This window comes from Peromyscus maniculatus, chromosome 8, assembly GCF_049852395.1.
Source record: "Peromyscus maniculatus bairdii isolate BWxNUB_F1_BW_parent chromosome 8, HU_Pman_BW_mat_3.1, whole genome shotgun sequence".
NCBI classification, from domain to species: domain Eukaryota; kingdom Metazoa; phylum Chordata; class Mammalia; order Rodentia; family Cricetidae; genus Peromyscus; species Peromyscus maniculatus.
Window position 1 is genome coordinate 1344115 of NC_134859.1, and position 13932 is coordinate 1358046.

Consider the following 13932-nt stretch of genomic DNA (forward strand, 5'->3'; position numbering starts at 1 on the left):
GAAACGTGTGAAGGTGTATTGCTGTGACTGCTGTAATAAAAAGCTGAACAGCCAATAGAGCAGTATAGGCAGGAGGTATAGGTGGGATTTCTGGAGAGAGAAAGGAAGAGGAGAAGAAGTCTAGGCACACAGGAGACACCAGGAGACACACATGTGCAGTACATGACAGAAATGGGTTAATTTAAGTTATAAGAACTAGTTAAAAACAAGCCTAAGCTAAAGCCAAGCTTTCATAATTAGTATTAAGTCTCCATTTTGTTATTTGGAGGCTGGTGGTACAGAGAAAGACTCATTACACAGGATAGCTAAAACGATCCTAAATAATAAAAGTGCCGGAGGTGTCACCATCCCCAATCTCAAATGGCTCTACATAACTATAGTAATAAAAACTGCATGGTATTGTGTAGCTGAAGTTTCCTAGCCCTGCCTGGCCCACGGTCAGGACAAATCTCTCCCATTAGTGTCCCCCAGTAAACACACGGAGACTTATATTACTTATAAACTGTATGGTGTGGCAGGCTGCTTGCTATCTGTTCTTATATCTTAAATTAACCCATTTCTATAAATCTATACCTTGCCACGTGGCTCGTGGCTTACCGGTATCTTACATCATGCTTCTCCTCATGGCAGCTGGCAGTGTCTCCCTGCCTCAGCCTTCCACCTCCCAGAATTCTCCTCCTCCTTGTCCGCCTACACTACCCTTCCTGCCTGGCTACTGGCCAATCAGCATTTTATTTATCAATCATAGCAACATATATTTACAGCATACAGGACATCCCACAGCAGTATTGGCATACAAACAGAAATGTTTATCACTGGAATAAAACTGAAGACCTAGACATAAGCTCACACACCAATGGATACCTGATTTTTGACCAAAAAAAAAAAAAAAAAAAAAAAAAAAAGCCCAAAATATACACTCAAAAAAAGATAGCATCTTTAACAAATTGTGCTAGTCAAGCTGATGGCTACATGTACAAGAATGCTAACAGATCCATATTAATCACCCTGCATGAAACTCAACTACAAATGAATCAAGGACCTTAACATAAGGATAGATACCCTGAATCTTATAGAAGAGGAAGTGTCCCCACTTCCCCAATAGTCTTGAACTCATTTGCACAGGAAAAGACTTTCTGAATGGGACACTGATAGAACAGGCACTAAGAACAACACTAATGGGATATCATGAAATTGGAGTCTTTAATCCCGAACTCTGGAGGCAGAGGCAGGTGGATCTCTGAGTTCAAGGCTAGCCTGGTCTACAAGTTCCAGGACAGTCAGGACTATACAGAGAAACCCTGTCTTGGGAAAAGAAAAAAAAAAGAGGAAATTGAAAGGCTTCTGTACAGCAAGTACACCATCACTTGGACAAAGCAGCAGGCTACAGAATAGGAAAAGAGCTTTACCAATTACATACTGATACCAATTACATCTGATAGAGGCTTAATATCTATAATATATAAAGAACTTAAAAAAAAAAAACTGGACATCAAGAAAGCAACCCAACTTAAAAATGGGGTACGGGCGGTGGTGGCGCACTCCTTTAATTCCAGCACTCGGGAGGCAGAGGAAGGCAGATCTCCGTTGAATTCGAGGCCAGCCTGGTCTCCAAAGTGAGTTCCAGGAAAGGTGCAAAGCTACACAGAGAAACCCTGTCTCGAAAAACCAAAAAGAAAAAAAAAAAAAAAAAAAAAAACCCAAACAAACAAACAAAAAAATCTATAAGGCTGGAGAGATGGCTCAGAGGTTAAGAGCACTGACTGCTCTTCCAGAAGTCCTGAGTTCAATTCCCAGCAACCACATGGTGGCTCACAACCATCTGTAATGAGATCTGGTGCCCTCTTCTGGCCTGCAGTCACATATGCTGTATACATAATAAATAAATAATAAGAGTTCTCAAAAGATGAAATACAAATGGTTGAGAAACGCTTAAATGTTCAACATCCTTAGTTATCAAGGAAATGAATACCAAATCTACTTTGAGATTACATCCTTCACCAGTCAGAATGTCGAAGATCAGTAAAACAAATGACAGCTCATGCTGGCAAGGATGTGGGGGAAGGGAAACACTCATCATTGCTGGGGGGAGTGCAAACTTCACAGACAATATGGAAATCAGTGTGGTGGTTCCTCAAGAAGTTAGAAATCCATCTACCTCAAGATCCAATTGTACCGCTCTTGGGCATATACCCATAACGACTCTACATCTTACTACTGAGAAACTTGCTCTCCCATGTTCACGCTGCTCTATTTATAATAGCCAGAAGTAGGAACAGCCTGGATGTCATCAACAGATGAATGGATAAAGAAAATGTGGTACATTTACAAGATGGAATTACACAATTCAGCTATTTTTTAAAAAAAGAAAGAAATCATTCAAATTTACAGGTAATAGATGGAACTAGAAAAAAAAATCATCCTGAGTGACATAACCCAGACCCCAAAAGACAGTGTCGTGTGTGGATGGTCAGCTTTAGAGCCTTTGAGAGGCATTACGATCAGTATGACCACAGAGGTTAGGTATAGAGGAAGAACTAGGAGGTCAGGAGGATTCCCAAGGAAAGAAAAACAGAATATACAGTTAGAGAGAGACAGGGAGGAGACAAGAATGGGAGGATTAATGGAGAGAGGGAGGGAAAAGGGAGGTAAAGAAGGGAAAGTTAGCACTGCGGGCAATTTGAGAGGCCATATGGAAACATACTACAGTAGACACTTCTAAAAATATACACCTATTTTAAGAAATCTAAACGGAGTCACCAAATAACAGGGGAGACAAGACCTCCAGGGCCAGGAACAGGTTACAACTAATTGAGCTGTTGGCCAAAGGGGCCCCATAGACACTCCCAAATAATTCAAGCTATTAATAATAATATTATTATTATTAATATTAATAATAGCTAAGGCTATTAGTTGCTCTCCACAAACTGATGGTAAGGCCCTACAGCTAAAGACAACACTTGCATATCTCACTGAACACAGAGCACTAAAGCGTTGGTACCTACATAGAGCCATCACCCCTAGAAGAGTGAACTCTGACTAGAGTTCATGGTACTAGAATGTACTCTGTATTCTACTACAGGAAAAATGTGGACACAAACCAAGCTACAAACTCTTTGATCTACAATGGTGACCTGCCTGTACGATACACTGGTGCAACAGTAACACAATTGTTGTTGAAGTAACCAACCACTCTCTGATTGGATTTAAGACCCACTCCATGAGATGGAACCCATGCCTGACACTGCTTAGGTGGCCAAGAACCTGAGACTAGACAGGCCATAGATACAGGGGAAACCCAAATACTACTGTTCTGCTAAAGGAGCACAGCAATGCAATGATTTCTAACAGCACTCTGCTACACTTATAGCAGCCATCATCAGAGAAGCTTCCCCTGCAAAAGATGGGAACTAATATAGAGACCCACACCTTGAATGTGAAGAGAGTGAGACCTTTGAACACGTAGTCCTAAATAGGTTGTCTCCATCAAATCTCTCCCCTCAGGGCTGAAGAAACTATGTAGAAGAGGAGGCAGAAAGATTTTAAGAGCCAGAGAAGATGGATAATACCAGGAAACACAACAGGACTGACTCACATATGAACTCACATGCACAGGTCCAAACCAGACAGTGTCCAGCACTGAGATGGAGAAGTAGACACAAACTCCCATCCCTAACCAAGAAGCTACCTCCAACTCCCCCTTGCAAAGGAAAAATTATTTCTCCAAAGGCATTTCAAACCACACTTAAGGGTAGGCCCCATGCCCAGAAGTAGATAGCCAACACAAAATCTTATTCATTTTTTGGTTGTATATTAAGGTTTCTGATTTTGTTTTTATGGATTTTGTTTATGTGTATCTCTGCATATGTATCATTTCTCTGTTTCTGTTTATTAGTTTATTCATTTTTAAATTACTATTATTATTATTTGTGGGTTTTTTACTGTTGCTTTTGCCTATGTTTTCTTAAGAGAGAGGAAGAAGGTCTGGAGTTGGAAGGGTGGGGAAGAGCTGGAAGATGAAAATGATCAGAATATATTGTATAAAAAAATTTTATTTTCAATTAAGAAAACAAAACAAACAACAACAACAAAAAAAAAAAACAGAAAAACCTCTAAACGCATCCCAGCCAGGTGGTGGTGGCACCACCTTTAATCCCAGCACTTGGGAGGCAGAGTCTGTGAGTTTGAGGCCAGCCTGGTCTACAAAGTGAGTTAGTTCCAGAACAGCCAGGGATGTTATAAAGAGAAACCCTGTCATGGAAAATAAACAAACAAAAACAAAAACAAAACCCTAAAAGCATCCTGGGTGGGAAATGACCCAATGGACTCCCAATATAGCTAGCTAGTCATCAAAACCAATGATAAGTGATAGGCACAGTGGTGTACATCTGTAGTCCCTGCTAGTGGACAGGCTGTGGCAAGAGAATGACTTGAGCCCAGAAAATTGGTGCCAAGCCTGGCAACATACTAAGATTTCCTCTCAAAAGACACAGAAGCTGGTGAGATGCCTCAGCAGGAAAAGGTGCCTGCCACCAAGCCTGATGACCTGAGTTGGGACTCAAACAATGGAAAGAGAGAACACGCTCACAAAAACTGTCCTCTTACATCTACAGGTGTGCAGTGGCAAGGCACATGCATGCTCATGTATATACACACACACCAACACCAAAACCCAGAAACAGACAGACACACACCTAAATAAGTCAAATGTAATTTTAAAAATTAAAGCAGGGTTAAGATTACTCAGCAGCTAAGATTACTTGCTGCCCTTGTAGAGGACCTACAAGATTCCCAGCACCAACATGGCCACATCTGTAACTCCTCACAAGCACCTATAACTCCAGTCCCAAGGGATCCAACGACCTCTTCTGGTCTCTGGGAACACCAGACATGCAAGTGGCAAACAGAAAGACATGCAGGCAAAATGCCCATAACATAAAACAATTAAAAAAAAAAAAAAACCACATACACTCAATATGCAGAATGTAGGTTAGAGGCAGAGCTTTGTAAATTGCACATTATAAAAGCTCTTTGAGGTGGATGCAGAAGGATCTGTTAGTTCAAGACCAGTTGGCCTACACAGCAAGTTCTAGGCTAGTTAGAGATATGTAGTGAGATAAATAGTGTATCTCAAAAAAGAAAAGGCTTTTGAGTGATTTGGACGCTGAACCAAACCGGAAGGCCGGAGCTCATCCACACTTCCCTGGAACTCCTCAGGAGTTCTTGCTGTGAATATAAAGTATCTTACTTGTTCCAATGCCCAGATCTCAGCCCTGCACAGATGCAAGATTACTAGAGGAAGAACGGCCAATAGGCTTCCTAGCAAAAGGCGCGCCCCCCACCACCAGCTCTAACAACTGTTCCTAAAGCCAAGGATACTCAGGTTTTGTTAACACTTAGTTTAGCTTCCTTACCATTTTTCTCTGGATTGTTGTATGCTGCTACAAAATAGTTGCCCAAAAGGGGGAAGGGGAACCTCTTGCAGCTTTATTTTATTTTTTCAAAGGAAGAAAGCCCAAACCTGCAGTTTTAAAACTCTAGATTAAGAAGTCTACTTAAGGAACCACAAGATGCCTCATTGACCTATGCTTAATCACTAGGATCGAAGAGCAGAAAAGAAGAAATTCCCACAGGTTGTCCTCTGACCTCTGTGAACACTGCTGCAAGTCTAAGTACCTGTTCTCTCCCTCCCCCACCTCACCCCCCCTCTCACTAAGGGCTGGAGAAGTGGCTCAGCAGCTGAGGGAGCTTGCTGCTCTTTTAAAGGTCATGAGCTTGATTCCTAGCACCCACCTCAGGTGGCTCACAATACTGTGACAACAGAAATGAAACAAATACCCCAGGCTAGGCGTGATTGTGTATGTCTATAATCTCAGCTCTTGGGAGGCAGAGATAGGCAGATCTCCTTGAGTTTGATACTAGCCTGATCTACATAGCTAGTTCCAGGACAGCCAGGGCTACACAGAGACTCTGGCTTAAAAAATGCTGGGGGGGGGGGGGAGGGCGCAGCAGGGGACACACACCTTTAATCCTGGCACTCAGGAGGCAGAGGCAGGCAGATCAATGTGAGTTCGAGGTCAGCCAGAGCTACACAGAGAAACCATCTTGAAAAACAAACAAACAAAAAGCTCCACACATACCTCTGTGGATTAGAGGCAAGGGATAGCTCAGTTGGTATTTTGTTTCCTTTGCAAGGGCTGGATTTGAGCGCCAGTACCACCAGAAGGAAAGGGAAAGGTACGCACCCTCTAGTGACCAAAGGCAGGACAACACCTTCAGTGTATCTGTGCAGTAGTTACTTCATGCTGTCTTCCCAGTTTTTAAGAGAAAAATTGAATAAAGTAACAAAATACAGGCCAAAGAGATGGGCTGGGAATTAGGAACTCATATTATTCCACAAACAACCAGCTCCAGAGAATCTCAGACCCCTCTTCCCCGACTTTATTTTTCTCAAGGCAGGGTTTCTCTGTGTAGCCCTGGCAGTCCTAGAACTCACTCTGTGTAGACCACATTGGCCTTCAACTCAGAGATCCACATAGGCATGAGTCACCACTGCCCAGACTGAGGACCTCTTCTAAACGCTATGGGTACCAGTACTCATGTGCACCCACACGTAGATGCTGTGGGATGTTCTGTATGGCAAATGTGTTGCTCTGATTGGTCAATAAATAAAACACTGATTGCCCAGTGGCTAGGCAGGAAGTATAGGCGAGACTAACAGAGGGGAGAAAAGAAAGAACAGGAAGGCAGAAGGAGTCACTGCCAGCCGCCTACATGACAAGCAGCATGTGAAGATGCCAGTAAGCCACGAGCCACATGGCAAGGTATAGATTTATGGAAATGGATTAATTTAAGCTATAAGAACAGTTAGCAAGAAGCCTGCCACGGCCACACAGTTTATATGCAATATAAGTCTCTGTGTTTACTTGGTTGGGTCTGAGCGGCTGTGGGACTGGCGGGTGACAGAGATTTGTCCTGACTGTGGGCGAGGCAGGAAAACTCTAGCTATACGTAGACATGAACAGGTACTCATAATTTTAAAAAGTAGTAAATTTTTAACTGGGCTTGGTGGCACATGTCTCTAATCCCAGTACTCAGGAGGTAAAGGCACTCAGATCTCTCAGCTCCAAGCTAGCCAGGGTTAGGTAAGATCCTATAAATCAATGAGTTACCAATCATTCACTCATTCAATCAATCAGCATGGCAATGGCATTTTACTTACCAATTTAAAGCTGCAAAGGAAAAACATGAAGAACTGTACATGGCAGGAGGCATGTGTGGGCAACAGGAGTTTGTCAAAGATGGATATCAGATCACGGTATAAATCCTTTGTTTTATTGTTATCAATCTTACCTACAGAGAAAATTTGAACTTTCATTTCATAAATACATATTTTAAAGGAACACAATACCATAAAGAATCAGCATTTGAGTCAGGGCTGAAGATTCATGAGGTTCCAGCACAAAAGGGGGTGGGAGGCAGAAAAGCAAACCCAAACAAAAGTAAAACCCCAGAATTACCCATTAAGCTATGGCTACGACAGTATTTACGACTGATTGCTTCCTGTGTGTGTACACCTCCAGACAAGGGCCCTAGGGTCACTTAGGCTGGGCCTTCGAAACAGGCAGACTCCATCCTGAGTCATCTCAAGGGCTCCTGACTTTATCCAGTGTAATCTCACAGTGACGAGGAAGCAAGCCCCATGTCACACACTGCTGTCAAGCCACAAAAATGATCTTTCCTTTTGTTTTTTTTTCCTGGGTTTTTTGTTTGTTTGTTTTGTTTTTTTCCGAGACAGGGTTTCTCTGTGTAGCTTTGCACCTTTCCTGAAACTCACTTTGGAGACCAGGCTGGCCTCGAACTCACAGAGATCCGCCTGCCTCTGCCTCCCGAGTGCTGGGATTAAAGGTGTGCGCCACCACCGCCCAGCCTCCTTTTTGTTTTTCAAGACAGGGTCTCATGGAGCCCAAGCTGGACTGCAATTCACCATGGAGAAAAGGCTGATCTTGAACTCATGTTCTTCCTGCCTCTATCTCCCAGGTTCTGGGCTTACAGACATGGACCACTATGCCAGGCTTCCAAATCAATGCTGAATAAACTCATTCTTTTTTTTTTTTTTTTTTTTTATTTCATTTGTTTGTTTCAAGACAGAGTTTCTCTGTGTATTTCTGGCTATCCTGAGGCTTGCTCTATAGACCAGACTGGTCTCTAACTCAGAGATCCACCTGAGTGCTGGGATTAAAGGCATGAGCCACTATGCTCAGCTAATAAACTCATTCTTAAACCAGAACAAAGTGCATGGTCATGCAGTCTCCAGGCTGTTTCCTGAGGATTGGTTCACTCAGTGAAGTTGATGTCCCAACACTGAGCATAATGTAGACATTTAACCATAGCCTCTCAAGGAACTACGGAATACAGGCAGACATCCTGAGATGGTCAACACACCATTATTAAATTTCTCAAGCATCTCAAACACAAGTAATCTCTTCTAAAGTTGGCCAAACTCCATCCATTACCCTTTATTACACAACAATGAAAACACCATGGTCTTCAAAGTTAAATACTGGAGATAAAACCCACCCTCATTTTCTAACTATGTGACACTGCCACAGAAGTTCCTCCATCTGACCCTTTCTTATCCCATTAGCAAGGTATCGACCAACTATCTAGGTTACTCTGGTTATTACCATCCACATGGCAGACATCCTCAATGTAGGACAGAAGCAAGGACAGCAGGATGTCCAGGCGCTCGGCAATAGGATGAGCCATCTGGCTAGGCCGATCTAGGTCAGCTTTCTTTCCAGGTTCAGTGTCCTCATCTTCATCCTGAGGAAGTGAAAACTGACGTTATCAAAGTCTTTACTGTTTGGGGAAACTGGCATAGGCTACTGTTTCTTCTAAAAGAAAAGAGTAAATGCAGACACTGTCCCAGACTCATTCAGAGATAGAGTTCAAAGCCACTTCTCGAATTTAAACAAACATCAGTCTGACTCTCCTTTTTCCTTTTCTTTATTTTTTGAGGGTTTAGGGATGGGGTGAGTGGGAGAGGGAGAGTACTGGGACTGGACCCTCATGCGTACTAAGCATGTGTGCTAGCACTAAGTTGTATCCTCAGCCTGACTCTCACGATGCAAACACAAGTGGCTGTACCAGCAGCACACTCCCATCCCCACCCTGGCGACTTCTGCAGCTGCGTTGCTGGGGCCGAGTCACCTCACAGCTTCTCCTGTCACCACCTCAGCATCAATGCCAAGAAGTCAAAAAAGGCACAGAGCCAGCGGGATTCTCAGCGAGTAAAGACATTTGCTGCCAACCCTAGTGACCGGAGGCTGATCTCCAGAATCTACATGGCAGAAGAGAACAGACTCCAGAGAGTTGTCCTCTGGCCACATACTCAAGGCACACATGTGTGCTACTTCCCACCCCATCGCAGAAAACAGGCTCTCACTAAGCTTCACCCCAACTTCCTTGTTCTCTGATGCCTGGCCTCAAGATTCAGCTCAAACTCTGGGCAGGTGAGCTCCACTCCACATATCCCAATTAGACGGTGACAACTTTAAGGTATCGAACTAACAAAACACTTAAACTGGGACTGGGACACTTTCTGCTTGCTGTTTCCTCACAGATGCGTGTGACTTATAGAAATAATGAAAAAAAATTTAGGAGTAAAAGTGAAACAAAATTCCCCAAAACCAAACTTAAAGCCTTGGACATAAACCATTCACAGACAGTAAATAACATGTCAGCACTGGGCGAGGTATCACACCTATAATCCCACAACATGCTTATTTAAGGAGTATTCTCAAGTTTGTTAAACTACTTCATTTATATATATATATATATATATATATATATATATATATATATATATATATATATATATATATACACATCCACAAGTATGTGAGGGGACACACATATGCACAGGCATGTGGAGGCCACAAGTTGCTTGGTTTATTCTTCCTCAGGAATGCTGTCCACCTCCAAGACAGGGTCTCTCATTAACCTGGTAATCACCCATTACCCTAGACTGTCCCAATACCATGCCAGGATCCTCCTGTCTGTGCCTCACTAGAGCTGGGATTCTGAGAACACATTAGCACACCCAACATTTTCTCTGTTCTAGGGTCAAACTTCAGTCCTTATATGTACAAGGAAAGCTGCACTCTGGCAGCACAGCTGTCCTCCCAAAGGCTTTAAGCCTATTAAAGGATCTAAGCCATGTACTGTGTCTTTCTTTACATACTCTGAAGTGATGAACTTCCAATGTATGTTTCTGTTAATAGGAGTGCTAATCACAAAGACAAGAATCAAAATACAAGATAAAAATAAAGAGGTTTAACCATCAACATCAAAACAGAAGCGGTGCTGACCATACTGAACAGTCCTTCTGTGGTGTCTGTCCCAGCACAGGACTGAGCTGCAGCCTCTTCAGCATCTTCAATATCCTGCCGGGATACACTCACCTATAGCACAAAAAAATGAATGAAAGCAGTCAAAAATGCAGCTATTTGTAGCTGAAAATTAATCTGCTACATGTGTTACACTTGTTTATGCTGTAGAATATTACTTTAACTGTGTAGGGTGTGTTACATGTGTTTGTGCTGCATTTGCTTAATTATGTAAAGATGTGCTTCATTTGTTTCACTTTGCCTGCCTAAGGCACCTGATTGGTTTAATAAAAAGCTGAACAGGCGCCAGGCAGTGGTGGTGCACACCTTTAATCCCAGCACTCGGGAAGCAGAGACAGGTGGATCTCTGTGAGTTCGAGGCCAGCCTGGGCTACAGAGATCCAGAACAGGAACCAAAACTACACAGAGAAACCCTGTCTCGAAAAAAAACAAAACAAAAATCTGAACAGGCTACACAGGAGAGTGATAGGCAGGGCTGGCAGAAGAGAGCAGGTGGGAGGAGAAATCTACACAAAAGGGAAGGCGGGGGGAGAGAATGAGGGAGAACCGGAGGGACACACCTGGGGCCAGACGCCAGCCAGATATAGACGGTAAGATATACACAAAGAGAGAGAGGGAGGGAGAGAGGGAGAGAGGGAGGGGGTAGGGAGGGGGGAGGAAGGGAGGGGGAGGGAAAGAAACAGATTAAAACTGGAGCTAAGGTTGAGCATTCATAACTAATAAGAAGTCTCCATATGTCATCATTTGGGAGCTGATTGGTGGCCCAAAAGAAAGCCTGCTATGAATGGCTAAGATCAAAAACACTAATGACAGTCTATGTTGGAGAGGATGTGGAGCAAGGAGAACACTCCTCCACCGTTGGTGGGAGTACAAACTTGTACAACCACTGTGGAAACCAGTGTGAAGGTATCTCAGAAAATTGGGAATCCATCTACCTTAAGACCCAGCCATCCCACTCTTGGGCATATACCCAAAGAATGCTCAATCATACCACAAACACATGCTCAACTATGTTCTTAGCAGCATTATTCATAATAGACAGAACATGGAAACAACCTAGATGCCTGTCAACTGAAGAATGGATTAAGAAAATGTGGTACATATGCACAATGGAGTACTACTCAGCAGAGAAAAACAATGACATCATGAAATTTGCAGGCAAATGGATGGAACTAGAAAATATCAACCTGAGTGAGGTAACCCAGACTCAGAAGGACAAACATGGTATGTACTCACTCAAAAGTGGATACTAGATAAAAAGCAAAGGACAATCAGACTGCAACCCACAGATCCAGGGAGTACCTAGCAGGGAGGACCCTAGGTTGTCTGTGTCTTATAATTAAGTTTTGGTTTTGCCCAATCACTGGGCATGCTTTAGTGAAACATTTCACTATTAGGATAAGAATTTGTACCTTATCAAGCTGATGAAAGGCTGTATACTTCCAGGAGGGGAGGCTAAAATCTTTTTAGATTATGGGTTAGCCTATAGAAAAATGTCTGCCGTAAATCAAACAGTCAAGGGAAGATGAATAGGAATCTCACTTACACAACTTAGACATAGTTCTCTGAACAGATGAAGATAGGTTTCTTCTGTATCCCAGAATCTAATCAATATTTATACATATAATTCAGCTAATATTTGGCTTAAAAGGGTTCATTGGGAAATGTTATCATTTTTAGTATTTTCTACAGAGAAAATACTTTACTGTTTAAAATAAACCTGGACTTTTGAATTATAACCTGTTTTTATGTTAAAAAAAAAAAAAAGTGTGCCACCACCAGCAACTGGCTGGGTTCTTTTGTTTTGTTTTGTTTTTTGTTTAAAGCTAAATAAAACATTATATCCTCTGGGGGAAAAAAAAAAGAAAGAAAGCAAGCCTGCTACATACTATGTTGTTTGCTTTTTGAGACAGGATCTCTTTACATAGCCCAGACTGTCCTGGGACTCACTGTGTAGACCAGGCTGGCCTCAAACTCACAGAGATGCCTCTGCCTCCTGAGTTCTGGGATTAAAGGTTTGCACTATGACACCCAGCTTACTTTATATATTTTAAAGGACTCCATCAGCATCTTATAAAGCACTGCAACATAATGGTGGTACAAACTACCACATAAAGAAGCTGAAACATGGTGAGGCAAGCCCTTCACCAGTGTATCTAACACAGGTGAGATGTGACACTCATCAACCTCAACGAGATGACATTCATTCTACCTCTTTCAAAGACCAAGACACATACAGGTCATAGATATGTGGTCACATTATTCAAATTATGACTTTTCTTACTGACTAAACATGAGCTTCTCAGACATAATTTAAGAAACTTCACAGCAAAGCTAGGCAGAAATGTAACACCAAGAAAACAATTATCAGTGTATACAACTTCCAGCTCTTCCTAAATCTACCTCTTTCCACCTCCCTATTCCCTATAGTGTTTTTGTCAGCCCACATGGTAGCACACTGTAGCTAGAGTTTTCCTGCCTTGCCCACAGTCAGGACAAATCTCTGTCACCCGCCAGTCCCACAGCCGCTCAGACCCAACCAAGTAAACACAGAGACTTATATTGCAAACAAACTGTATGGCCATGGCAGGCTTCTTGCTAACTATTCTTATAGCTTAAATTAATCCATTTCCACAAATCCATACCCTGCCATGCGGCTCGAGGCTTACGGGTGTCTTCACATGCTGCTTGTCATGGCGGAGGCTGGCAGTGACTCCTTCTGCCTTCCTGTTCTTTTATTTCTCCCCTCTGTTAGTCCCGCCTATACTTCCTGCCTAGCCACTGGGCAATCAGTGTTTTATTTATTGACCAATCAGAGCAACTTGACATACAGACCATCCCACAGCACAGCCAAGTGCAGACCATCTCAGACACCTGCACTCAGGCCTGTGGTCCTAATCATGCTCTATGCGGACCTGCTGGGTAAAGCCACAAGGAACCCAAGAACGGGCTCCCACAGGACATACAGAACATCCCACAGCAGCACACAACAGTAATCCCAGCACTCAGGAGATTGAGACAAGAGGATCTAAAGTTCAAGGGTACCCAGAGCTATAGAAATTCCCTTCAAAAAAAAAAAGAAAAAGAAAAGAAAAAAGAAAGAAAAAGAAAAGCTGGGTATTGCAGGATGGGGCAGGCAGGAAGGGCTACCTTGAAGTCAAGACCAACCTGGGATACACTGTGAGACCCTGTCTCAAGAGATAATAGAAATGGCTCAGCTATTAAGAGCACTTGTTCTCTCTCATTCATTCATTTATTTATATACTTACTTATTTGGTTGTTTTCAAGACAGGGTTTCTCTGTGTAGCCCTGGCTGGCCTGGAACTCACTCTGTAGACCAGGGTAGCCTCCAACTCAGGGATCTACCTGCCTCTGCTGCCCAAGCACTGGGAATAAAGGCGAACAGGCAGCTAAGAGCACTTGTTCTTGCAGAGAACAATTCCCAGTACCCACATGGCAGCTCATACCCATCCTTAACTCTAGTTTCAGGGAATCCAAACCCCTTTTCTGGCCTCCACAG

General features: G+C 42.9%; 1 protein-coding gene across 2 annotated transcripts in view; it reads right to left on the reverse strand.

The window, feature by feature from the left end:
* Nucleotides 1-13932, reverse strand: part of Rrn3 (RNA polymerase I transcription factor RRN3) — a 47875-nt gene that overhangs the window by 13076 nt on the left and 20867 nt on the right. For both annotated transcript variants that reach the window (XM_076577819.1, XM_006983880.4), the window contains exons 10-12: nt 10374-10466; nt 8688-8826; nt 7223-7353 (exon numbers count right to left, since the gene is read on the reverse strand). In XM_076577819.1, coding sequence (XP_076433934.1) covers nt 7223-7353; nt 8688-8826; nt 10374-10466 — 363 coding nt within the window. The remainder of the gene's footprint in view (nt 1-7222; nt 7354-8687; nt 8827-10373; nt 10467-13932) is intronic.